At 58.8% G+C, this 25,383-nt stretch overlaps 1 protein-coding gene across 1 annotated transcript in view; it reads left to right on the top strand.

Moving 5' to 3' along the window:
- Nucleotides 1-25,383, top strand: part of PTK7 (protein tyrosine kinase 7 (inactive)) — a 96,148-nt gene that overhangs the window by 60,976 nt on the left and 9,789 nt on the right. The window contains exons 2-12 of the mRNA XM_073339839.2: nt 14,717-15,010; nt 16,620-16,722; nt 17,139-17,329; nt 18,485-18,635; nt 21,335-21,465; nt 21,755-22,021; nt 22,545-22,678; nt 23,180-23,315; nt 23,746-23,865; nt 24,147-24,296; nt 24,871-25,021. Of these exons, the coding sequence (XP_073195940.1) occupies nt 14,717-15,010; nt 16,620-16,722; nt 17,139-17,329; nt 18,485-18,635; nt 21,335-21,465; nt 21,755-22,021; nt 22,545-22,678; nt 23,180-23,315; nt 23,746-23,865; nt 24,147-24,296; nt 24,871-25,021 (1,828 nt within the window). The remainder of the gene's footprint in view (nt 1-14,716; nt 15,011-16,619; nt 16,723-17,138; nt 17,330-18,484; nt 18,636-21,334; nt 21,466-21,754; nt 22,022-22,544; nt 22,679-23,179; nt 23,316-23,745; nt 23,866-24,146; nt 24,297-24,870; nt 25,022-25,383) is intronic.

Below are 25,383 nucleotides of genomic sequence, written 5' to 3'. Positions count from 1 at the left end.
TTAATAACATTGTACAAGTGGTATTGAAAAGTCCCCATTACTGCATCCTCTGGGGCTACAAACAAAGGCTGGGGCAGTTCCCACACAGCTTAATGTGACACTAAGTGTCTGGAAGGGGCAGCTGATCCTTGAGTGCAGCTGCAATGTCCCCTGCTCCTTCTAGTGAGAAACTGTAGGTGAGGAGGGTCCGTGCGAAGACAAAGGAGAGCCCAAGCTGTGCAGCTGTGTCTGGCTTGTGGTCAGGCTGCATTCCCCAGAGATGTCACTGAGGAAGTGGGAGAGACGGTGATTTTCAGATTGTTTCAAGCTGTTGGCGATTGTTCAGATCAGACGCAGCGGGGGGGTAGGAGAGATGCTGCCCTGCACAGAAAGAGGGTCCCTGGAGCGCCTGCAATGGGAACCCTCGCTCTGCATTTGCCGATTAGCCATGCTGGGGGCAGCCAAGGAGGAGTTAAACAGTGGGTGCAGAAATAAGCATTGCCTCTTATTTTGAGCCTGAGTCTTTTTGTGCTTCTCCTTGTACAGCTGCCATGAGCAGTGCTTCTGGCCTAGCGAGTGTTTCGGAGAAGCTGGCTCTTCCCAGTGCTTACTTCTTGCTTGTTGCCCCGGTACCTGAGCCTCCACTGCCAGCCCCACCTTCTCTCTGGTACCGTGCAGCTGTGAGAGCAGCTGCTAGTGACCCAGCGGGCTGCCCTGGCCGGTGGTGTGGTCAGTGTCTGCCTAAATCGCCTTTTGGCTACTTGGTTCTACTGAACAATTCAAACAACTGCGGCTTTAGGCCCTGCTCCAGCGGCCTTATTAAACGTGGGCACTGCCTGAAGTGATGTCCCGGGGGGTAGCACTGTGACTCGATGGACACATGCAGGCAGGGAAAGCTGGGGTTAAAAGAGAAGAAATGGGCCGTAACGTGTCAGCGTTTTCCTTCCCTTCAGAGGCTCTGGCAGATTCCATGGGGCTCTTCCTTAGTTTCCTTGTGCCCTGCAGTATGGTGAGTCTTTAATACTGCTCCGGTGACGCGGGGGAGAGTGGCCCTGTGAGGGGGAGGACGCTGCTGGGGCTGTAGGCAGAGTAGAGCCTGGAGCAGGAGGCGTGTGGGGCTCTGTGTACATGTGCTGGGATGTTCTGAATACGTGGCGGTGTTTCCCTGTTGGTGCCTCGCAGACTGGTGTTTTGTAAGCCCCCCGGTGCTGGCAGGGGGTGCTCCGGGAGAAGCCATGCGTGCGTGAGCGCCAGGGTTGGAGGAGTTCTCTGGAATGCTTTGTGGTGTCTGTTACTGCAGCACTTAAGTCAGTCGCTTCCCCGCTCCGAGCCGAGCCCTGAACCCTGGCGCCTCGGGCGCTGTCTCCAGGCCCGTGACTGGTGATGACTCGCTCCTGACTACAGCGGAGCGCTGGGTGTTTGGATGCTGAGGGCGGTGTGGATCCAAGTCCTGCTCGCTGCCAGGGGGTACCTGCAGTATCTCCACAGTGCTGGGGGCACCTGCCCTCTTCCTCTAGTGCCCATGCTCAGCTCCCTTCCCTCCTCGCGCTCTCAGGGGCCGTGGGCCAGGACCGCACCTGCTGCAAGGGGAGTCTCTGCAGCCCACTGTTAACACGCAGGCAGGCCCCACTTATCATGGCTGGGGGGCTCTGACCTTCCTCCATGGGGTCATGAGCTCCTGGGCTTCAGTTCAGTAACAGCAGCTCCCTTCTCCTGTCACCAAGGGGCAGTTACAGTGGGAGAGCTGGTGGCTTGGCCTAGGTCACTTGGCAAGTCAGGTCAGTGGCCATCACAGCAACAGAGTCCTGGTCTTCTGACCGGCAGCCTGGTGCCCTCTTCGGAGGGTTAGCACTGGGCAAGCTGCTGCTCCGTTGCCCCAGCTCCTCCTGACTCCTTCCCTGCCCTGCACTCTGCTGCAGCTGGCCATGGGGAGGCCAAGGCGAGTTGCTGCAGCTGCCAGGAGCCCTCTCTTGTCCCCAGCGCCATGCCCTGAGTTATGGGCCCTAGGTTATGGCCAGTTCCAAGGAGCCAAGTCCCTTCACGCTGGCCAGTTTTTTGAGGGCTAAAACAGGCTGCCCTGCTGCACTGTATCCTGCAGCCCGCAGCACCCGAGGAGGCTGGAGGGTTAGGTGCACTCAGCACTGGCTGCCATTAACTCTGTCTGCAGAGCACACAGATGTGCTTACTTAAGCTCACACTTTTGGGATCTGTCATTACCAACCCGAAGGCCTGGACAGGTTTCCCCTGGAATAAATCCACCCACTGGGTTTGGGGTCACTCCCATCCCATAACTCAGAGGGCATCAGGCCACAATGTTCCTGCTGAGGGGAGCTCGCCAAGGCCACGGCAGCGTGGGTGGGTGGGAGAAAGGAGACCAGGCGTCCTGGGAAGGTGATGGCCATGTGGTTGGCTACTTCCCTCCCTCCTGGGGGAGCCAGGCTGGCACAGCAGATGCAGTTGGCCATTGATTTCTGGGCATGACTGCTGAGATTTCCAAAGGCCCGGAAGGCCTTTTTCCATGTGAGGGAAGTGCTGCTCCCCAGGAACAGCTGAGCCCCCCATTCCCATCTCTGCAGGAGGCTTTTGGCCTTTGCTGTTGGATTTGACTGTGTCCAGATCCCCCCCTCCTCACACCTCACCATGTGCCAGCCTCACTCGGCCAGGTGCTGCTCCTGTGTCACACCAAACAGCGTTAAAGAAATAATTCCCAGCACCAATAAACCAGTGTTATTCCTTGCTAACCCACGTGGTTAGCCAGCAGTCAATATTAGACAGCTTGAGTCCGGGTCTTGCAGTGGTTCTTATTGAGAGCTAATGCACAAGATGTTCCCATAGGAAGCCACCTCCACTGTCTTCTTCTTTCTTGCCACTCTCCTGTTCAGGGTCGGTGGCTTCTATAGACTTTGCTTATGGAGGGGCCTGCTGTTGTCAGGAATGTACCAGGCCTGAAATTGCAGAACTCACCAAGCATGTGGTATAATTTCACTCTGAGTTACCAGCCACAGAACTAGATCTCCTTAACCTCAGCAGGGAGCCGGGGTCCTCCCTCAGCTGTCTCACTGCTGGTGCAGCTGGGTGAATGCTCACTCAGTTGGATACAGCTTGTATCCACACCTGTCTGCAGAAATCTTGTGAGTCCTTTTTTGCCACATGAGAGTGGGGTTTGTATTTCTCTCCTCGCTGTCCCATGGACTGAAGGGACAAGGCCACTCTCCTGGCTGCTCAAGAGTAGAATGGCCCTGGCCCTCAACCTTCGCTAAGTTTCAGAGTAGCAGCCGTGTTAGTCTGTATTCGCAAAAAGAAAAGGAGTACTTGTGGCACCTTAGAGACTAACCAATTTATTTGAGCATGAGCTTTCGTGAGCGATGAAGTGAGCTGTGGCTCACGAAAGCTTATGCTCAAATAAATTGGTTAGTCTCTAAGGTGCCACAAGTACAACCTTTGTTAACTAGCTCAGTTGGAGGCTTGTACCTTTCAGTCAAACGTATTTAAAGTGAAATACCCCCATTTATTTTACAAAGCACCAGAACTTAAGGCTTGCTTCTCTGATCAGTCAGAAACTGTCCCAAAATGCATTCCTCCGGCAAGAGGCCACAGAGAAACAATTCAGGCGAAAACCAGATTTTTGAGTGGTTTTTTTGCATAACACGGGGGTGAGTTATTGTGGTACGCACACATCATAATACTGTGGGGGGAGTGTGTACGCAGGTTTAACAGAGCTGTTTTAGCACTTGTGTCCCTGGTCTTGTGGGCTGCACAGTTACATTTCACTCCTGAAATGCTTTGGAACTCAGCCTCGACTTTTAGGTTAACTCCTAATTAAGTTAATCAGCTTTTTCATGACTGTGTTTTTTCAAGCAGCCCTTTCGGTTGAAGTCAGAACAGTCATGCTATTCATCCCTCAGTTTGCCTTGGAGCTGATGCTCAGCCCCTCTCTGACTTTCTGAGAGTCCCGATTGCCCAGGCCTGCCTTGCCGTCTGGGTTGTGCTGGGGAACAGTCTCCTCAAGTCACTCTGGTGAGTTCACACACTGGGCACTCATGGCAGAGAGCCTGCTGTCCATTGGAAGGGATTCCCCTGGTCTGACATTGGTCAGTGTGGGGACTCAAATGCTGCTTTTCCCCAGTGCAATTATAAAGGGCTTGTCTTGTCTGAGTTGCATTACCCCTGGCCTGCAGGGAATATCCGGGCGTGATTATCTAGACAACCCCTCCTGCGCAGGGTGCTTTACAGAGAGCTGAAACTGACAGCCTGTGGTGCACAGAACATGCAGTCTACCTGACCTACCCCACAAGAGGCAGTGGCCGGAAAAGGGGGGCTGGTGTGGGAGGGGGAGAGATGGAGCATGTGGGATGCAGCTCTGGTACTAGAATTTTTCATTCCACAGGAATCCAAAGCGTCTCTCAGACCGTGTGCCTGGCTCTGCACGTGGGTCGCTGGCCGGCCATTCTGCACCCGCAGCGCTGCAGGCCGGTGAAGGACTACGAGTCAGTTCGGTGAAGTGTAACAGTGCCGTTAGAATGTGAGCAGGACGCTGCCACCTGGCGTCCAGCCGCCTGCTATGGGGTCTTTACTGGCCCGAGGAGTCAGGACTCCACCACCGTGGCACCTCTGGCAGGGCAGTGCCCTAGTGCCACACTGAGGTGTCAAGGGCTGACTTGAGGGAACCAACACCACCTCTGCAGCACCTGTGTTTCCCTACCGAGTCCCCGTTTGAGTGTGAGCCTGGGCTCAGTGGGAGAGGGACCTAAGGTGAGATGTCTGTTGCAGGAGGCCAAGGACTGGTCTCTGCAGTGCTATGCTCTGAAAGCCTCAGAGAAAGTTTCTCTGCGCAGAAACAAGCCCTGTCAAACTCAGTTTACCTTGACATTGATACTGTTGGGTCTCTATGTGGGGAGACAAAACTATTTACTAAGTAGGTGGGCTCTGATGTCCTTTACAGAATGTGATCTGAAACATTTATTTTTCTCTGTGATTAGTCCCACCCCTGCATTATCTCCTTGTATTGCTGTTTATCAGCCACAGGGTAGCAGCCACAAGTATATGGTGTCAGATACAATTGTTCATGAAACTGGAGAAGACAAAGAAATGCCTTTGGGAAGGTTTCAAGTGCTAATTGTGTCACACCAAACTGAGTGCTAAAGAAATTGTTCAAAACACATAAAAAACTAGTGTTACTCCTCCTTAGCCCAAGTGGTTAGCCAGTATTCAGGGTGTTGTAGGTTGCCTCCGCTAGGAAGAGAAATTGATACGGGGATCGTGTATTTCTTTGGTGCAGTCCTGTTTATTTTGTTTCCTTGAACATAGTAGGAATCAAACAGGAGGCTATTTCTTTGCTCACAATTCCAAGCCTCTTTCAGCCAACACTCTGCCCAAAAAGCATTCTCTCTTTACTTTCTCTCATGGCCAGACTACAAGAACTTCTCTTGTCTCCTGATTTTCTGCTTGCTTCTGGCTGACGCAGCTCCATCAGAAAAGACCCAGCCCCGTGTTTGCATTCAGTCTAATCTCTGGGCTGTGGCTTCCATTGTAATTGCTCCCTTGTGTAGTCTGGATGGAAGGTAGCCAGCATGCCCATCAGCTGCAGTGAGGTTTCACTCAGGACTAGATCAAAGCTCATTAGCCAGCTGTTAATGCGTGCCAGCAGGGTCCACAGGGACAGTTAGTCCGTGGTGGGCTAGTGCGGGGTAGAGTCACACCCCAGCTTTCTGTGAACTAAATGTCTGTGTAGGCAAGCCCCAAGTCTGGCTGCTGCTAGTTCACTCTAAAATTCAGACCCTGATGAGTCCTTGCCATGAGCCCTTAGAAAATCTGTTATCCAGCTCCTGGATCCACTCAAGTTCTGGCCCGAAATTCTATCATTGAAGGAGAGCACAAGGGTTGCTGCTCCTGTTGCGTTTCACGCGGCAGGTTCCCAACGCGTCCTGGCGCTAGAGTGCTTAATCCAGCATGTCACTAGGATCTACCATGGCCCAACCAATGTTTGCCTCCATTACCCTCCAAATATACTATAAAAATAGAGGACAAGTGCGTCGTTTCCCCTGGTTCACCAGAGAGGTCCGGCCTCTGACACATCCTGGGCCCTGAGTATGTGTTTGTAAAATCCGTAGCCAGCACCTGGGTCAGGCTGGCCCTAGCTCATTTTTCGCACAGACCCCTTCTGTTCAGACAGCAAGTGTATCCACCCTAGTACGTCAGAGAATCCTGTGCTCCAGAGCGGCCACAGTATCATAGAATCATAGAATATCAGGGTTGGAAGGGACCCCTGAAGGTCATCTAGTCCAACCCCCTGCTTGAAGCAGGACCAATTCCCAGTTAAATCATCCCAGCCAGGGCTTTGTCAAGCCTGACCTTAAAAACCTCTAAGGAAGGAGATTCTACCACCTCCCTAGGTAACGCATTCCAGTGTTTCACCACCCTCTTAGTGAAAAAGTTTTTCCTAATATCCAATCTAAACCTCCCCCACTGCAACTTGAGACCATTACTCCTCGTTCTGTCATCTGCTACCATTGAGAACAGTCTAGAGCCATCCTCTTTGGAACCCCCTTTTAGGTAGTTGAAAGCAGCTATCAAATCCCCCCTCATTCTTCTCTTCTGCAGGCTAAACAATCCCAGCTCCCTCAGCCTCTCCTCATAAGTCATGTGTTCTAGACCCCTAATCATTTTTGTTGCCCTTCGCTGGACTCTCTCCAATTTATCCACATCCTTCTTGTAGTGTGGGGCCCAAAACTGGACACAGTACTCCAGATGAGGCCTCACCAATGTCGAATAGAGGGGAACGATCACGTCCCTCGATCTGCTCGCTATGCCCCTACTTATACATCCCAAAATGCCATTGGCCTTCTTGGCAACAAGGGCACACTGCTGACTCATATCCAGCTTCTCGTCCACTGTCACCCCTAGGTCCTTTTCCGCAGAACTGCTGCCTAACCATTCGGTCCCTAGGCTGTAGCGGTGCATTGGATTCTTCCATCCTAAGTGCAGGACCCTGCACTTATCCTAATTGAACCTCATCAGATTTCTTTTGGCCCAATCCTCCAATTTGTCTAGGTCCTTCTGTATCCTATCCCTCCCCTCCAGCGTATCTACCACTCCTCCCAGTTTAGTATCATCCGCAAATTTGCTGAGGGTGCAATCCACACCATCCTCCAGATCATTTATGAAGATATTGATTCGAGGCCAGGATTGGAAATGGTGGCGTTCTCTTTGGATTGGGCTCCCAGAGCACGGTACCTGGGCAGATTGAGAGTGCTGCATGCTTCTGTGCCGCTTCCAGAGGCGTTGTGAGGAGAGCCAGGCCTCAGCCCAGGGAGCTCAGGATGGCCAAGGGTCTGGTTTGGATGCCTTGTAGTCCCAGCAAGCCAGACATGCAAGAGATTTTCCCCATTGCCTGTCTCAGCAAGGAGCAGCCATTCAGACGTAGAGAACTGCTGTGGGTAGGCAGTTCCACCTGGTGGACGCCCGTTAGCCCTGTGGCCGTCGCAGCGCTCTGCAGAGCAGCCAGCCGCCCTGCGGGCCATCCTAACCAGGCAGTAGGGCTTAGTCTTTAAAAGGTGCTCACCCGGCGTCTGGACATAGAGAATCGTGTTCTAAAGCTCCAGCCATGGCCGGATACGGATGTGACTCGACACTGGGCACCAGGCTTTGTAGTCTTCACAGCCATTGTCCAGGCAGGGTGGGGAGGCTCCTCCTGCCTGCCCTTCAGTTGAGCTAACGAATCCCAGGCTGGGCGGGGCATGGTGGTGCAATGCCCTCTGTCCCCATGGGCTGAGGAGTCTCTTCTGGGGGATTTTCCTCTCCCTGGGCTATGCTGGGTGTTAAGTATGCTGGTGCAGGCCCTGGCAGGCCAGCATGGCCCTTTGGGTGCTCTGGGATGGCGTGGTGACCCAGCAGAGCAGTTCCTCTCATCCCCTGCCCGTGCGAGGCTCACTCCGAGGAGTTTCTGGGAGGCTGAGCTCACTGGTCGAACAGGGCCAGCTGTAGATGAATATGAAAATGTCAAGCTCAAGCATGTGGCCATCAGGGCCTTGAGCTAAGGCGCTCCCTCCACATTAGTGTCTGTGAAACCTTCTCTACAAGTCGGGTTTGCTTGGGTCTGGAATGTGTTCTGCTGTCTGGCATGTGCCCCCTGCAGCTATGCAGCGGGGCCGGGTGATTGCCCTCGCTGTCTCCGTGAATTCCCCTGCTCCTGGGCAGGATGGCTGCACAGCCATCCCCGCAGCTCCCAGGAAGCTGGGCCACTAGCTGCATGTGGTACGAAGAGCTGTTTGTGCAGATGTTGTGCTCCTTGTGGGGGTCCAGGAGCTCGGAGCTGGGCCTTGTGTTCTGCTCGTGTGGGCTGAGTGCAAGGAGCTGCAGTGTGGGTATCGCATGGTGACGGCGGAAGCAAGCTGTGGGCCCCACGGCTGGGCAGGGCTTGCGGTGGGAATGCAGCTGGGATGGGGCCCTGAGCCATCTCCGCCAAAGGAGTGTCCTACCCATTGTGCGTGGGCGAAGGAGGATCCCCCTGGTCTCCCTGCGGAGCAGCAGTGGGTGGGGCAGGCAGTGTCACGCTCCATCACAGCCCTGGCTTTGGTTCTCCATTTCTGTGGCCCCTTCCGAGGGGTGATCTGCGGCCAGCAGACTTCCTGTGGCCCAGATGCAAGCTGCGCTGTCTGAGGGACCCCTTGTGGGAGACACCTCTCCCGCGTTCGTTGCCTCTTCTCTCAACGCTTGTGGGTGTCCGCTGTGCTGCTTCCTCCAGGCTGGGCGGGCTGGCTGGCTGCGTTTTCTCCCTAGCCCCACCCCAGCGGGTCCCTGACCACCACCTTTAGGTAGGTCTGGAGCTTGTTGCTGGAATACAGGCAGGAATCCTGTTTCTGAAGCCATTCCCCCTGCCGGAGCAGCTGGGGGAACTCGGCATCTTGGGCGCTTCGCCATTCACCTTCGATGTATAAAGTACTCAACATCTGCCTCGAGTTGGACAGCCCCCCAAGCTCTGCGCTGCCTTGGCCTCTCTCCACGTGAGAGCGGGAGGCTGGGAACGGGATCGGGTAGCGAGCAGTAAATGCTGAATTGCCCTTTGTCCGTCTCTCTTCCGATTGCCAGCTGGTAGCCTGAGCGGCGCGTACAGGCAGCTGGCTGCAGACAGGCCAGTTTGCACGCTCCTGGGTGGACAGTTAGACCGACCTTGCTTGGGGGATGTTCAGCAGTGCCTGGCCTGGTCCCGGCCAGTTCTCCAGCCGCGTGGCCCGTGCCTGGCCAGTGCTCTCCTTGAGCTAGGTGGGCTGTGCAGGGGAAGACCTGCTCAGCCTGCATTGCCGGCCCTTGACACGGTCTCCTTTTCCTGTCGCGCGGCTCCAGGTGCCGCGCATTGACGCTCAGCCCCCGCAGCAGCCCCCGTGCGGTTCTGATGGCTGGACCCTGTTCAGGCTGAGAGGGCCCGCTGACTGCATCGCTGGAGGGGTGGGGAGCAGGTGCTGCTAGGCACTGGGATTCCCACAAGCTCCCCTCTAGGGAAGGGGCTTTACAGTGGCCATCCCCCCTGCACCTGTTTGCAGATGGGCTTGGGGGGGAGGGAGTCTCCCAAGCGTTGGAGCAGTGGCTATCATCTGCTGCAGGGATGCTCCCCTCTCCTCCCCCAGATGGGCCGCCACCGCTTGGGCACACCTCAGGCTGGGGTGTCCGCACTGCTTGCCCCACCCTGGCCGAGCCAGGCTGGGGTGAACAGCCCGCAGGAGAGAGCGGAGTCCTTGTTCACGCTGCTTCCCCCGTTCCTGTGTGCCCTCCTGACATGGTACCCGAGGGGCCTAGGCAGTCTCTGAGCTCTGGGACTGTTTGGCAGGGGCAAGGCAGGAGTGCCCCCTTGGTTAGCCCTGAGCAATGGGCTTTGCCCCAGAGCCTCGCAGACCCTCCCTGCTGGGGTGATCCAGCCTCTCACTGGGCCTTCGCCAGTGCTCCTGCTCCACCTCTCCCATAGCTCTGTGCTCATCTCTCTCCTCTGGCCCGCGGCTGCCTGGTGCTGGCTGTGACCTCGCAGGGCTTCAGCTGGGATTTGAACTGGTGCCATGGTGTTTTCTTGCCTAGCTGTGCAGCCAGGTATTTGCCTCTCCTCTGAGGTGCTTTGTTCTCTTCCTGTGGCCAAAGCTCCTGCCGGGTCCTGTCCCTCTGGGCCACTCCTGTTTCAAACCAGGAGTTGTGTTTCTGGGTTAACCCCTTCCTGTCCCAGGCTGTGTCAGGTAGAGATAAAGCCGAGGTGTGGGTTGAAAACTGGCCCTCCGGGTATGTCAGAGAGAGGAGACAGTTTTTCCGAAGTGGGGGATCATTTGGGAAGGGGAGATGCTGGAGCGGAAAGCCCAGGAACAGAGCTGGTAACAGACAGACATGTCTGCTCCTGAAATGTAACCTGTGAAATCTGGGCACTTGGCAAGCAGGTTAGTGCATGCCAGGGCGGTCGGAGCCTCCCAGTGCCCTGTGTGTGGCACGGAGAGGGTGGCCTTCTCCTTTGGCCTAGTTAATGTCCTGACTGCAATTCTGGGCACAGGGCTGCTCCCACGTAGAGATGAGAAAACAACCGTGCCGCCTTTTCAGTGCGGGTTTTTTCTGGAAGTTGAGGCTCTGAGAATTCAGATTGAGGTGCTCGTTTGTAACAGGGAGGGGAGTTAATCACTGGACCAGCTTCCTTAGCGACATGGCGGATTCTCACCACTTGGAGTTGTTAAATCCAGCCTCTAGCTCCAGCGGAAGCAATGGGCTCCGTGAGGGAATCACTAGGTGAGGCTCTGTGGCCTGTGTTAGGCAGGAAGCCAGCCTAGTCCCTTTTGATGGTGAAGTCGGACTCCCCTTGAGCCAGAGCGCTGCTGGCTGTTGCATTGGCCAGGCTGAAAGCTGTTGGCTCCAGGAGCTGGATTCAGAGCCCCGGGCTCACTCCGCAGGAAATAAGCCCCAGGAGGCAACTCAGCGGGTTCTCCAGGAAACAGACACGGGCTCAGTCGCTCTGAGGATGAGGAGGAACCTGCTTGCTGGAAAACTGCAAAGCAGAACACTTCAGAGTCACCGAGAAGGGCCTGAACTCTTCGACGAGCTCCTTGGGAGACCGGGTTGGATATCCCCACCCTTTGGGGCCTTTGAGCACCCGCCCTAACACAGCTAGCCAGCTCCCCCTGCTTTCCCTCCCCAGGGTTCCCATCTTGTTCCTGGGTTGAGCAGACTCCATCCGAGCCCGTCAGCACCTGTGCAGTCCCTGGGGCGCAGCAGCTATGGCTCCCATGGGGAAGTCAAGCTACAGAGGCGGCCGTGGGCCCTTAGTTTCTTTGGCTGGGATTCAGCAGCTGGAAGGGAGAGTTACAGCCTCAGAGACCAGCCCGCTCTGGGTTAGGAGCAGCAGCCCAGACAGAGGAGCTGGTTGGAACGGCCTGGCACTGGCCTTTGATGGTGGAGGAGAAGCCAGCCGCTACCCGGCTGGGCATGTGCCACTCTTCTGGCGCACAGAGCGGCTAGTCCTCAGCTTTGGCATGCTGCCTGCCTCTCCTGCAAACTCCCTCTGGGCCCAGGCTCTGGAGAGACTATGCCAGGGCCCTGACTGCTGCTCCCTTAGGCTCTTTTATTGACCAGATCAAAGCATTATTGATTATCTCCAGTAGGCTTCCTTCAAAGGGCATTGTTTGCTTAATTGCCTTCCCCTCCCCCGCTCAATCCCTGCCTTTGAAAGGGGCTCCCAGTGGGGGAGGATAGCACCATAAGCACAGAGGCACTGCAGGAGAGTTCCTAGTAGGGATACAGTCCCCGGACCCCAGTTGGGGCAGGGCTCCAGACTGAGCTTTGCAGGGGGAGCCATTGCGGGATAGAAGTCAACGTGCCTTCGGGGGGGATTCCAGGCTTCAGAGACTCTGACCCTCCACTCGATGTGGCTCAGAGCTGGGGTGTTCCTTTGTGACTCCTCTCAGCAGCCCAGCCCCGGGCTCTGCCCCTTCTCTGCCAGCGCTCCCCCGAGAGAAGGGAGCTTTTCCAGTTGGCCTGTGTTCAGGACAGGCCATCGGCATGCAGTTCATGGGCTCTGCAGCTTGTGTGCGCTGGGGCACGGCACCCCTAGACTGCCTGGGCGGAGCTGCAGGGAGGGCCATGGATTTGGGCGACAGACGATCCCTCTGGGGCTTCAGATGTAGTAAATCCAGACTGCTCGAAGTCCCAATTCTGAAGGAAATTGAAACCGTCTGGGCGTCTCTTACCAGACCGTGTTTAACCCTTGCTGGGCTGGACTAGATCATGGTGCAGTGGTCCCGAGGGCTGTATGGACGTCTGTAGTGTTGGGCACGGAAAGCGTGTGGGTGTGTATCTCACTTTGCACAGTGAAGCCATTGTAACAGATGTCCCAGTGCACACCGGGGGTTCCCATCACAGCAGTTCCCAGCTCCTGAGCGTTGGGATCAGGACTGTAGCGTTGAAAGTGCAGCCTTGTTCAGCCTCCGGGTTCCACCAGGGCCTGGGTGTTGGCGTCCTGGCCAGGAGGGTTCCCTGCATTCCCCCGTCGGTCAGGCCTGAGCTTGCTGCCTGTCAGCAGGACAGAGAGCAGTCCGGGCAGAAGGCGGACGTGTCCTGCACTGTGTTCCCCAGGCTCAGGCGCTGTGTGGACGGGGAAGAGCAGTGAGAAACGTCGCCTCGGGCAGTGGAGTGGCACACGGAGCTGCGTCCTGGTGCTAGCTGGGAGGCTGCTCAGAGGCTGCTTTTCACTTTGGCCTTCTCTTTTCTGAGCTGGAAGGACTTGTTCTGGCCTGGCACGAGCTAGCGCGGGGAGCCTTAGTGCTGACAGGGCAGTTTGCGGCTTAGCCCGAGCGTTTATCACGCCCTTCCGACTCGCGGGGAAGCTACAGTGTGCCCTGTCGGCACTAGGGCTGCACCCCATGATGGTTGTGGAGCAGATATTGGCTAACGGGGTAAAGTCCTAGGCCGTGTCTTCACTACAGAAGGGCAGGGTTTGCAGTGAGGTGCTTACTGCGCCTTTGCTGGGCTGCTGAGCCGAAGCGCAGACGGGGGCGAGGACAAACCTGGGTGGGGAGGTAGTTCTGACCTGCTTGGGCAGTGAAGTCAAGTCACAGCCTGGTGAGCGGGGGGTCCTGGAGCCGGGCCTAGGCAGAGCTGCCCACAGGGGGCCCCCAGCACCTTTCTCCCCCACCCGTTAACCGAGCCGTTCCCCAGCCGTTCTGCCCCCAGGCCAATCTCTGCGCTCATGGGGCTGAGTCCTCTTGTCAGTCTGGCCCCAGTTGTGGGTGCTGAGCCCTGGGAATGTGGCCTGGAGCTGGGGGGAGCCCCTTGCCTGGAGTGGGAGCACCCCCTCCCTGCCCTGCTGCCCCTTAAGCGTGGCAGCCCTCTCCAGGGCGCTCTGGGTCAGAATGCTCTGAAGCGGGTGTGTAGTGAAAGAAGCAGGCTGTGTTCCCAGTGTCTCTACTGTTACTGCTCCCAGGGTGACCCCAGCACATGCCCAGTCCTGGATTCCCCCCAAAAACGTTTGTTATGCGTGTCCAGCCCTCTCCTGGGCAGCCCAGATGTGTTAGGTGTGTAGCCCCTCTCACGGGATCGGGACACAGCAGTCTGCCTCAGCTCGAGTTACCCACCCAGTTCACAACGCTGGGTTAATTCTAATTAAAGAATAAAACGAGTGTATTTAATTGCAAGGAGAGAGCTGTTCAGGGTACAAGTAAAGAGGCACGAAAGTCAGAAATGGTTCCAAGAGAAATAAAGATAAATCGCTTCCCAAGCTGGGCTTGGCTCACGGTGAAGTCCATGAGCACGTGTCCAGTAACGCTGCTGACCAAACCCTCCGGCCAGGATCTGCTCCCAAAGCCCAATAAGCATTTCTTTCCTGGTCTTAGGTGAACAGGAGAGAGATGGGCAGGGAGAGAGAACCAGGGGGTTGCCCCTCACTTTTATAGTTCAGTCCTCTTTTGAAATGCATTGTCCTGAGGGTGACCCCTAGGTAAAGGTTTTTCTCCCTGAGAGCCAGGAGACAAGGAGTCGGGGGTGCGGGGAGAGGTTCCATGCTGCTGTTTGCTGAGATCAGATCTGTTTGTTCCTGCCCCGTCCTTGCCAACGAATGGCCACTTGGTAGTCGATGGCCCGTCAGCTTTGATGGCACCTGCCTGGCTGGGGCGGCAACTTGTCCTTTGTCTTTGAGAAGCAGGTTTACCTCCCCTCCCCCAGACTTGCCTGGCAAACGCCCTTCAGTCATGAGTTCGGCTTCTGCTCAGAGCGTTACATAGAATGCTGCTCCAGCCCTGTCCCTGAGATGTCCCCAGGCGTATCTGTACACAGATTACTGCCGTGGTGTGCAGGGTGTGGCGGCGGGGGCGTTCTGTCACAGCGGGGCACTCGAGAAATGGGTCTACACTTAGAATTCACATGTCCCTCTCTAGGTGTGGAACTGTTATGCTGACCTAGACCCCGGTGTGGGTGTGGCCAGGACAGCAGCAGGATTCTCCCACCAGACTAGCTATTGCCGCTCAGGGAGGCAGCTTAACTGCAGCCATGGAAAAACCCCTTCAGACGCTGTAGGAAACGTCTCCGCCCCCCAGGCATGGCCTGCATCTCCCCAGGTCCTGCTGGGGCCTGTTTCACGCTGTCTTCCCCTGCTGAGAGCTGAGAGGCTGACCCCTTCCCCTGTACGCTTCCCGTGGGAGGCTGCTCTTGCTTCATCTGAGCTGCACCCCTTCCCCAGGGTACCCCTTGGCCCCACCGGTGACCTCCTTTCCTGCCTTCCTTTCAGCCGTGGGCACTCGGGCGCGGATCCTCTTCACCGAGGAGCCGTCCTCTCAGGACGCCTTGCAGGGCCGCAGCGCCATCCTGCGCTGTGAGGTGGAGGAGCCGAGCGGCGTGGAGTTCGAGTGGCTGCACGATGGGCTCTTCATCCAGGACACCGAGCGCCGCTTCCAGGAGGGCAGCAACCTGAAGTTCACCGCCGTGGATCGGCAGCAGGACGCCGGGGGCTTCCAGTGCGTGGCCAGGAGCACGGTCACGGGAGAGGAGGCCCGAACGGCCAACGCATCTTTCAACATCAAGTGTGAGTACGAGAGCAGGGCCAGTGAGCCTGCCCCAGGCACGCTCCTCCTGACCCAGACTCCTGGGGTGGGCACATGGGAGCGGGTACAGCCCTCCTTCCTGCTGCCTTTTCCTTGCCTAGACATCCCCTCAGCTGGTGTCCGCTTTCCCAGAGCTTGCTAACGGCCTGGCTCCTTCCTTTGATGTATGCTGCGGAGCGGCACGCACCACGGCCACTGGTCTCCAGGCCTGGCCCAGTCACCCCTCCCCTCCGCAGAGAGGCACAGTGACCCAGTGAGTCCTCAGGGATGTGGCCAGGGTGGGACGGGGTGGGGCCAGGTTGTTCTTCCCTTGGAGCTGTCAAAGTGAGTGAAGAGCTGGGCTGTACACAGAGTGGTTCCTACAAGACCCAGCAGATGTGCTGTCTGACTCCTCGGTGGGTAAGTGGGAGCAGAGGGACTGACCAGGTTAGGAGGGGCGATTTCTAGCTGGGAGCTGTGCCAGGCTGTGGGACTATGGGCTGGAGGAGTGGGTGGGAGACCTTGGCACTTTGAGCTGCCAAACTGGACCAAAGCCTAGGCAGGGATCTGCAGTGCCCACCACCCGGAGAATGGGCTGGGAGCTGGGATAGGTCTTTCCTGTGGGCGTTACCCTTCTCCTGCTCTCCGCCTTCCCTCCACCACACCAGGCACAAGCCTTCAGACATGGCTATTAGAAAAGAGCTCCCCTGTTACCATGTGAGGCCAGGCCACCCCCGACCACCTGCCAGCTCGGTGGGGAGCTATGCCCCAGCCTGGCAACACTCCCGCAGTGATGTCGGCATGGAGAGCTGCGAGCTGGAGTCTGTGCAGTGTCTGGAGTAATCTGATGCTGGTCAGTGGCCCTGAGCTCCGCCAGTCCTTAGCCCAACTCCTTTACCTCCAGCAGGCTGTTTGTCTTGGGGTGCTTGTCTCCATCTTTTGCTGACTCTCCTTATGAGTATTTGCTCCAGGCTATGCTGGACTTTTGTCCCCTTGGATGACATTGAGCACAGGCCTCGGCCCAATGTTTAAACCCTTCTCCTGTGCGCCACTCCCTGTCAACATTACAGAACACCAGAACGGCCATGCTGGGTCAGCCCAATGGTCTAGCAAGACCTTATCCAATTCCTTTATAACCTAGTTCTACTTTTGGCCTTCACAATATCCCCTGGCAGTGAGTTCCACAGGTTGACTGTGCGTTGTGTGAAGAAATACTTCCTTCAGTTTGTTTTAAACCTGCTGCCTATTAATTTCATTGGTTGACTCCTGGTTCTTATGTGATGGGATGGGATAAATTACACTTCCGTAGTCCCTTTCTCCCCACCAGTTGTGACTGTATAGCCCGCTAGTGTGTCCCCCTCAGTCCTCTATTTTCCAAGCTGAGACATCCCAGTCCCTTTCATCTCTCCTCAGACGGAAGCTGTTCCATCCCCCTGAAGGTTTTTGTTGCCCCTCTTTGCACAGTTTCCAATTCGAATGGGTCTGTGATGAGCTGGGCGACCCCCGTGGTTTGACTGAGCCCTCTGGGTGCGGCTGATAGGGTTGCCCCTCCCCCACGTTCCCAGCGCAGCCCCCAGGCCAGGCATGGTCAAACTCCCTTTCTTTTTGCAGGGCTCGAAACGGGTGGCGTTGTCCTGAAGCACCCAGCAAGCGTGGCAGAGATCCAGCCCTCTACCTCTGTGACGCTGCGTTGCCACATCGACGGCCATCCGCGGTAAGGAGCTACTCTCGCTTCGCCAGCGTCCGGGCTGGGCTCTGCCTCGCCTTTCACCTGCGCGCTCGCTCTCTCTCTCTCTCTGTCTGTCTCTCCTGTGAAGATCCACCAAAGCCTAGGGGGAAGGTGAGAGGCAGGAGTAAGCATCGGGGGAGAGAGCAAACGGCGGGAGCACAGTAAGGGCGGGCCTAGAGCCCGAGGTCCTGGATCTGCTTGGTGTTGCTGAACGGGGTCACTGTCTGTCATTGGAACGGCTGCATGCCTCATGGCTTCCCGAGCTGTGTCTACGTGTGTCCAGGCCAGCGGGGTGCAACGAAGGGTCAGCCGAGCGGGCCATTTCCCGGCTGCTTTCCTCAGTGCATGTGCTCTCAGGCCCGCTGCTGGCCACCACACTGACATGCCTGTCTGTCTCCTAGCCCAACGGGCCAGTGGTTCCGGGATGGCAGCCAGCTCCTGGATGACCGGAGCAGCTACGGGATCAGCAATAAGGAGCGGACACTAACCCTAAAGAGCGCCAGCCCCGAGGACAACGGCATCTACTACTGCTGTGCTCGCAACGCCGTGGGCATGGTGTGCAGCAGCAACAACTTCACACTGAATATCATCGGTAAGGGGCGCTCTGCCCTCCCGGGCTGCTGGCGCACCCCACAGGCTGGGGGGCCCAGGGAGAGGGCTGGTCAGTGCTGTGTCAACTGCCTTGTCTTTGATGTTGCAGAACATCAATGAGGCTGTGACCTCAGATCTGCCGCAGCTGGGGAAGTGTCAGGCTGGTGTGATTTCCTCCGTCCCCCAGGAGGGAGGGGAAATTGTCATTCACAGGGGCCCTGCCTGAGCTAGGGACTGGAGCAAGCACCCCTCCTGCATGGCCACATTTTAGCCCTGCCTCGTCCCCGAGGCAGGCGCAGACAGTGATGTTTCTAAATACCTGCCGCACGGCCCCAGGGCCCCAGCAGGGAGCTGGCGGGTTTGTCGGCCCCGCTCTGCTCTGCGCACAGTGCTTGTATCGGGCAGCAGGTGCCGTTGTATCCGTGTGTTAAACCCCTTCAGCCCCAGCGCAGTCACACTTATACCGGGATAAAGGTGCCATGTACCGGGTCCACCAATGTAGGCAGCGTGAAAGCAGCATCCACCCAAGGGGCTGGAGTGCTTTCTCCCTCCCAGTCCAGGTGAAGCGATACGCCGTGTGTGTGTGTAGACAAGGCCTTAGCCACCACTCCTGTTCCCAGTCTTGGCTGGTCCTTGCAGAGGGGCTGTAGCTGGCAGAGGGATGGCATGCCCAGAAGGGAGGTTGGGTGAAGGTACATTTCTGCCATGTGGGAAGGGAGCAAGCAGCTTGGTGCCAGACCCTGCTGTGTCGGACAGGCCCCCTCTCCGTGGCTTCTTGGAAGGCTCCCCAGCTCTGCTGGCCCTGCCCATGGCTGGGCTGGGCTGCGGCAGCAGACTGACGCTTGTGGCTCTGGCTGTGCTTTCCAGACTGGTCAGCATTCCCGAAGGGAGCTAGGAGCCAAAAAGCCAGAAGCGAGGACCCGGCAGCCTCCCCAGGAGGCAGGGCTTGTGCCGGGACAGGAGTATAAGCACCTACTGGCGCGAGGGTCCCTGTCCTGGCAGGCTCTTTGCATGCTGCAGCCCAGCCCTGTGCGGGATTCCCGCCAGCCCCTTGGCCAGGCCTCCCTGCGTCTTGTGTCTTGCTGGAGCTGAGCTGGCGTTCGGGGGAGAGGTGGGACTCCAGCCACCCTAATGTTCCTGCGGTCTCCCCTCCCAGACGAGAGCTTCCCTCGCCCGGTGATCATCCCACAGGACCTGATCGTGAGTAAGAATGAAGAGGCCATGTTCCACTGCCGGTTCACAGCAGTGCCTCCTCCCACGCAGGAGTGGGTCTTCGAGGACAACTCTCCCATCACCAACAAGACACGGTAAGTGCCCCCGCCCCCACCGCGCTGGGGAGGGCGAGAGGACCCAAACTGGCAGAGGAAAGGAAACCCGTCTCCCATTTCATCGCGTGCTCCTGAGACCTGCAAGGCTGGAGGAGCCACGAGCCCTGCGAGTGTGAGAGGATCAATCCCGCTTCCCATACTGGTGCCCTCCCTGCCCTTTCCAGCCCCAGTCCAAGGGCCAGGCTCGTTCTGGGTCGGGTCCCAATTCCCATGAGGCGCGGTCTGTGCCGGTCACTTGCCAAGGGCCTGGAAGGCGAGCAGCAGCCTGGGGGCTTGTCTCCCCGGTTGAGAGGCGGGATGAGGGAAAGCAGTCTGATTGCTGGCTAGGTCAGGTCAGGAAGGAATCGGTCGAAGCTGGCTTGACCCAAGTCACTCTTTGCCTGCAGGCAGAGCGTCCGCACTGCGCTTTGCACGGCCTTAACGACATTGGTTTAAAAACACCCCTATAGTTAAACTACTGCCAACCTGCGGGTATGCCAGGCCAGGCCAGGCCTCAGTGTGGCTTGTTACCATCCCCACCCTGTTCTTAGGGCACCTGCCTTGTGAACCGTGATCCCTCTGTTCCCTCTCTCCCCCAAGCTGGCCCAGGCTGTTGCTGCTGGCCCTTGGCCTGGTTCTCTTCTGTCATGTGGCAGCACGCTGGGTTATGGGGCAGCTTGAGAGGGGCAGGGATGGCAGGGAATCACCTGGAAGCCTGGGGTATCTCAGCGCTTGATTCAAGAGCTGAGGACATGGGCAGCCAGCCCCAGAGTGGCCGTGCTCAATGGTACTTAGCACACGCACCGTGACTGAATAGACACGTGCCTGGCCATTGCTCTGTGCCAGCATCTGGAGTGAAGAGCTGAGGGCAAGAGGGAGCCATTTGCAGCACATGGCAACAAGCCTGACCCGCCCTCCAAAGCCTAGGAATGGCACTGGAAGTTCTCGAGCACCCTCTGCTGGGCACATGCCGACAGCTCTGTGTGTTTTGTGGAGCACTGCGGTGACGCTGGGTCTGGCAGGCCTGGGCTGGGGGTGCCCAGCCAGCGCTGGTGCCTGATCCCTTGATTGGGTATCAATGGTATTGATTGCTTAAGAATCGCCAGCTGACAGATTTGCACTGTCTGGTGGGTTCTAGGCCCCAGATCAGGCTGTGGTGTTGGCATTGCTGTTAAATTGGGTATCCCGACTTGCACCTTTGGGAAAAGGCTTCTGAGTTTGCAATAGTTTTAGTAACACCAATAGCAAAATCACAAAAACTCCCACCCAGCAAGGGGGGTAGAGAGAGCGAATACAGAGTGACTGTCTGAGCAGCCATGTACTCGCACCGTTCCCCGTGCGAAAACCCGCAGGGTCAGTCATTGTCCTCACCATCATCCTGCCGTCTCCCAGGGTACACAGGCTGGGATCAGCTTTCCCAGTGTGAGACGCTGGCGCCCCTGTGCCTACTGCATATTCCGTAGGGGTTCAGCCCCTTTTCCTTATTTGAACTTCTGCCCCCCACTAATGTTGGGGTGCCCATCTCCCACAGGTTACCAGGCCTTTTACCTCAAGCTTCTTAGCATGTACGTCAGTTACCGTGGCATTGTGGTGGTCAGACGTCTGCTGATGTTCCGGACCTGGGAGATCTAAGGCTGATATCAGCTGGTATCCTGTGGTTACCTATCAGCATTTCAGTCCTCCTTGCACTACAGCACCCTCGCCTGGGCTAGCTCATGATCCGGGCTTGCTCCTGGCCAACTGCTTATGCCCTAGCCGCTGTTAGTTTAGCTAGTGTCGCCCTGGCCCAGAGGGCGAGGTTTTCGTTGTGTTTCAGTTTGGGTTTTGTTTTATTCCCTGTTATTTCCCATTTGTGAAGACCCCAGGCTCGATCTTTGCAGCCCGGGGCACAGGGGGCTTGCCCAGAATCCCCGCTGGCATTTCACAGACCTGATGGTTCTTGCCTCCAACAGAGCTGAGTGTAGCCGCTGTGGGGCTGTCTGCAGCCAGCCCGGCCCCATGGCTCTGAGGGGTGGAAACCTCCTGGGGGCACTGGCTCCAGGTCCGAGCTGTGACACCAACAGCCCACTGGAGCCCGGGGGCTAGGAAGGGCAGAGGAGACGGCAGTGGAGGGGAAGGCTAAAGCAGTGTGGCGGGGCTTGGGCCGAGCAGGTTTCCTCACTGGGTGGTGCTGAATGTGTCAATGAGGGACCGAGTAGCTTGAGGGTCAGGTACTCACTCAAGGTGCGCTCTCCCTTCATCCCCGAGCCAGCCCCGAACCCCAGTGCCATGCACCGTCCCGAAATGGGGCCCTGCTCTGCGCCCGCTCAGGATGGGCACCCACACTGCCTGCCTCAGGATCCCCTCGCAGGCCTGGGGCCTGTGCGTCCGGGACCATCTCCCCCGGGATTCCCCGCCGGCAGCCCCTGAGCCATCAGAGATGCTCCTGCACAGCGCACATCCTGGGGCAGCAGCAGCTGTGAGCCACCTCCAGCCCTCCTGAGGTGGGCAGCCAGGCCTGCCCCCTGTCCCAGGTGGGGAAGAGAGCCTGCCCCCCAGCCCCTGTATTTCGTGTTCCAGTGCCCAGCAGAGGGGATGCGGGGAGGGAGCGCGTGGCCACTGAGCGTGTTGCTTAGACAGGGCCGTGCTGCGGCTTTGCACGTCTGTCCCTCCTGTCTCAGCCCCTCGCTGATGCTCGGCCACTCACTCCCTTTGTGCAGGATCACGGTGTTTGCCAATGGCTCCCTGCTGATAACCCAGGTGAGAGCGCGCAGCACGGGGATCTACAGGTGCATTGGCCACGGGCAGAGAGGGAAACCCACCGTCCTGGAGGCAAGTCTGCGGCTGGCAGGTAAGGCCCTGGGTGGCTGGCCAGGTACTCGCGTGGCCCTGGCCGTACTCTGAACCAGGCGGGCGCAGCACTGCCTCTGTCCAGTGGTTGGGGATGAGCCGTTCGTTCTCCAGGGCTGCCCGGCCATGGGAGAGCAGTCCTGTCCCACTGCCCAGCCAGGGCCAGGAGCTCTGCTCTGCTCCCTGGATCCCTGCCTGGATCTGCGCTGAGGCCCAGCGCCTGGGGCAGCAAGGCACAGGGCCTCGGGGCACGGCTGGGGGTAAGTCACCTCTCCCCCGCTTTCTCTCAGAGATCGAGGACATGGCGCCGTTCTCCCCGAAGGTTTTCATAGCGAGCCAGGAGCAGCGCGTGGCCTGCCCCGCCCCCCGCGGCATGCCCCAGCCCCGTGTCTGGTGGGAGAGGAACGGCCTCCCGATACCTGCTAGTGGCAGGGTGCACCAGGAGGCCGAGGAGCTGGTGTTCACCAGCGTTACCGGGAGTGATGCTGGCACCTACGTGTGCCACGCGGCAAACAAGGCTGGGGAGAAGAAGCAAGACCTCAGTGTCACCGTAGCCAGTAAGCATTTTCCACTGGGGGCTGGGCAGGGGGCTCTGGAGATGGGCTGTGGGGGGCTGGGCAGGGGGTGGTGGGTGCGGGGTGCTGGGCAGGGGCGGTGGGTTGAGATGGCAGACGGGCAATGCCCCGTGGGTCACTGACTCTGGAGCAAAGGCTGAACGAGGGCAGGCTGCGTAGCAGAGCCTCGCCCAGCAGACCGCCCCAGACGCAGCAGGGAGGAGGCTGTCTTGGTTGTCTTTGGGGTGGCCTCCGGCAGGTCTCCCCAGCCCGGGGGCAGTGCCCAGGTGTCCCCGTGGCTCTGGGAGGAAGTGGGGCCTTTTCCCAAAGGCCCTCTGCCCCACCCCCACATTACAGAGCAGAGCTCCTGTGGCCCCGAACGTCACGTCACCAGCAGTCCACGCTGGGCGGGCGGGTGGTGCAGTACCGCGGGTGCCCGAGCTCTCCAGGCCAGCCAGGGGCACTGCCCGGTGTGGCTGAGGCAAGCACGGCAGGAGCCCAGGTAACGCTGTGCCCTCATCCCCAGCGGTGCCCAGGTGGGTGGAGATGCCCAGGGACAGCCAGCTGGAGGAGGGGAAGCCGGGCTATCTCCACTGCCTCAGCAAGGCCTCCCTGAAACCCACTGTCACCTGGTATCGCAACGGCGTCTCCATCTCCGAGGTGAGTGTGACGCGTGAACCCCAGCCAGCCCGGCCGCAGCTCCCAGCACCCGTGCTCTTCCACCGGCCGGGCAGCCCTGGGGACCGGCTCATTCCCAGCCGCGCTCTCCCTGCTGCCTCTGGGCTGCACGTCGGTCCAGGGCAGCTGCAATCCATGGAACACTGAAATGAACCTTGCCCAGTGCTAGGACCCCCTGCATGTCTCCCCCCGCCTGCCACTGTCAGCTCCCTGGGCCCCAGGCCACTTCCCCTGGCTCTGCCCCACACCTCAGCCCCAGTCTCTACCCCCTGCCCCGCAGCCCCTCCCTGGCCTGCTCCAGTGGGCCAGGTCCCAGCCTGAGCCCTGGCAGGGGAGGTGGCAGAGCCTCAGGGGCGGCCGAGCCAGCCGCTGACTGCCCCTGCAATGGGCCTGCGGGCCAGGGCAGGGCCAGTTCCCCAGGGCCAGCAGCATGCCCGGGCAGGGGAGGGCAGCAGGACTGATGCTGCTGTTCTGGTTGGGCAGGACTCGCGCTTTGAGATCTCGGAGAACGGGACGCTGCGCATAAACAACGTGGAGGTGTACGACGGGACTGTGTATAAGTGTGTGAGCAGCACTCCGGCGGGGAGCATCGAGGGATATGCCCGCGTGCACGTCCTGGGTAGGCCGGGCGGCTGCGTGCCGCTGCGGGGACCCCCCGTGCCCCTCCTCGCCCTGCTTGGGCAGGCGCTGCACTCCTGGGTTGGGACACCAGCTGCTTTGGCCTCTCCCTCCATGGGTCCTTGGCTCTTCCAGCGTGAGCCCTGCTCCTATGTGAGTGTGCAGCAGGGCCGGGTATCCGGGCGGGGCCCCTGCTCCCTGTGTACGTGTGCAGCAGCACCCCCGGGGTCGGTGCAGGTCTCCAGGCACGGCCCCCGATGCCAGTGCGGGTCTCCAGGCTCTTCCCTTGGTGCTGGCGCGGGTCTCTAGGCATGGCCCCCGCTCCCGGCACGGGTCTCCAGGCACGGCCCCTGGTGCTGGGGCGGGTAGGCAGTGGGATCAGTTACACTCAGGGGTCCCTGGGCTGACTGCCCCGTCTGTGTTTGTTCCAGAGAAGCTGAAATTCACGCCCCCCCCGCAGCCCCTGCAGTGCATGGAATTCGACAAGGAGGTCACCGTGTCCTGCTCGGCCACTGGCCGTGAGAAGCCCACCATCCAATGGCTCAAAACAGGTGAGGGGGGGACGTGGTCTATTTCTGGACTGCCTGGGGCTTGACTTCCTGGCGTGGCGGGGGCTGGGCTCGGCACCAGGGATCGTTCTGGCCTAAGGCCTCTGGCCCGGCTGTGTAGCTCGGTGCCCTTCTTGAGCGCCGCAGCAAGGGGGAGCCCAGGCCACAGCCGTGCTGCAGGATACATGCTGCCCATGTCCTGGGCACAGCGCTGGAGCCCGCAGGGCCCAGAGCCTCCTGCTACTTTGTGTGGCTGCAGTGTAACCCCCGTTTCTGCCCTCCAGATGGGAGCAGCCTGCCGGCTCACGTCAGCCTCAACGCTGGCGCCCTGCACTTCCGCAAGGTGAGCCGGAGTGACGCTGGTAACTACACCTGCATCGCCTCCAACAGCCCCCAGGGCGAGATCCGGGCCACGGTGCAGCTCACGGTGGCAGGTGAGTGCTGCGCTCCTCCTGGGTCGGTCCCTGCTCCAGAGGGGCATTTCCTGGGCACCGCCCCTTAAACATCCGTCCTGAGGAAGGGAGCATGCTCTGGCCTCAGGATCCCCAGCACCATGAGCCCTTCGCACCTACTGGTGCTGCAAGTCATGGCCTCCCAGTCAGCTGAGCTGCTGGCAGCGTCTGTTCGTCCATGTGCCGCTGGGTCAGGGCGCGAGTCACCCCAAAACCCCGTCCTGTTTGTGCAGCTCCCTCTCCCGCCCCCAGCTGTGCCAGCCCCCCGCTGCAGCCTGTGGTACTGGGAAAATGCCACCGGCAGGGAGCTGTCCTGCCCCACGCTGACCCCTCGCACAGGCCCTGCTCTGACCTTCCCCCTCGCCGGCCCCAGGACAGGTCCCCCTGGTAGTGCTGGACAAGGGGGACATCTGAGTGCTTACCTCCTGGTTTGAGGGTCCCCCCCCGGGAGCTGGGATGTCCAGGGAGCCTGCGTAGACCTGGCGGGGGAGAGTGGGGAGCGGCAGTAGGAGAAGAGCTCGCATTGGCACTGAGAAGCTGTGACCTCTGTGTTCAGTTTACATCACCTTTAAGCTGGAGCCGGAGCCCACGACGGTGTACCAGGGGCACACAGCCGTGTTGCGGTGCCAGGCAGAGGGCGACCCGGTACCACACATCCAGTGGAAGGGGAAGGAGAGGATTTTAGATCCCAGCAAGCTCTCACCCAGGTACGGAGCCATCTCTCTGCCCCCCTGCCGCTGGAACCTGAGCTCTCCTGCCTTGGGCACGTGTGACGCGTGAGGCTGGCTGCCTCCAACCCATCCTGGAGCAGTGTTGGGGGGCCAGCTGGGGGCACCATCCCCAGCCTTCTGCACTCCTGTGCCAGGCCCCAGACCTGGAGACCAGACCAATCCACGGGGGGATATTAGTCATTGGGCAGTTTCCTGCACTGCTCTGTGAGTGACAGTTGTGACTGGGAATCCCCTGCCTCCAGGAGCTGAGGCTTTAAGGCAAGGCCCAGGTATGGAGGAGGGTACCTTGGGCCCAGGCCGTGATGACTGAGAACGCTGCTCCATCAGAGCTCACCAGC

This window comes from Lepidochelys kempii, chromosome 3 (assembly GCF_965140285.1).
Source record: "Lepidochelys kempii isolate rLepKem1 chromosome 3, rLepKem1.hap1, whole genome shotgun sequence".
In the NCBI taxonomy this organism is placed as follows: Eukaryota; Metazoa; Chordata; order Testudines; family Cheloniidae; genus Lepidochelys; species Lepidochelys kempii.
The sequence above is the reverse complement of the archived record's forward strand: the minus strand, read 5'-3'. Positions and strand labels throughout refer to the sequence as shown.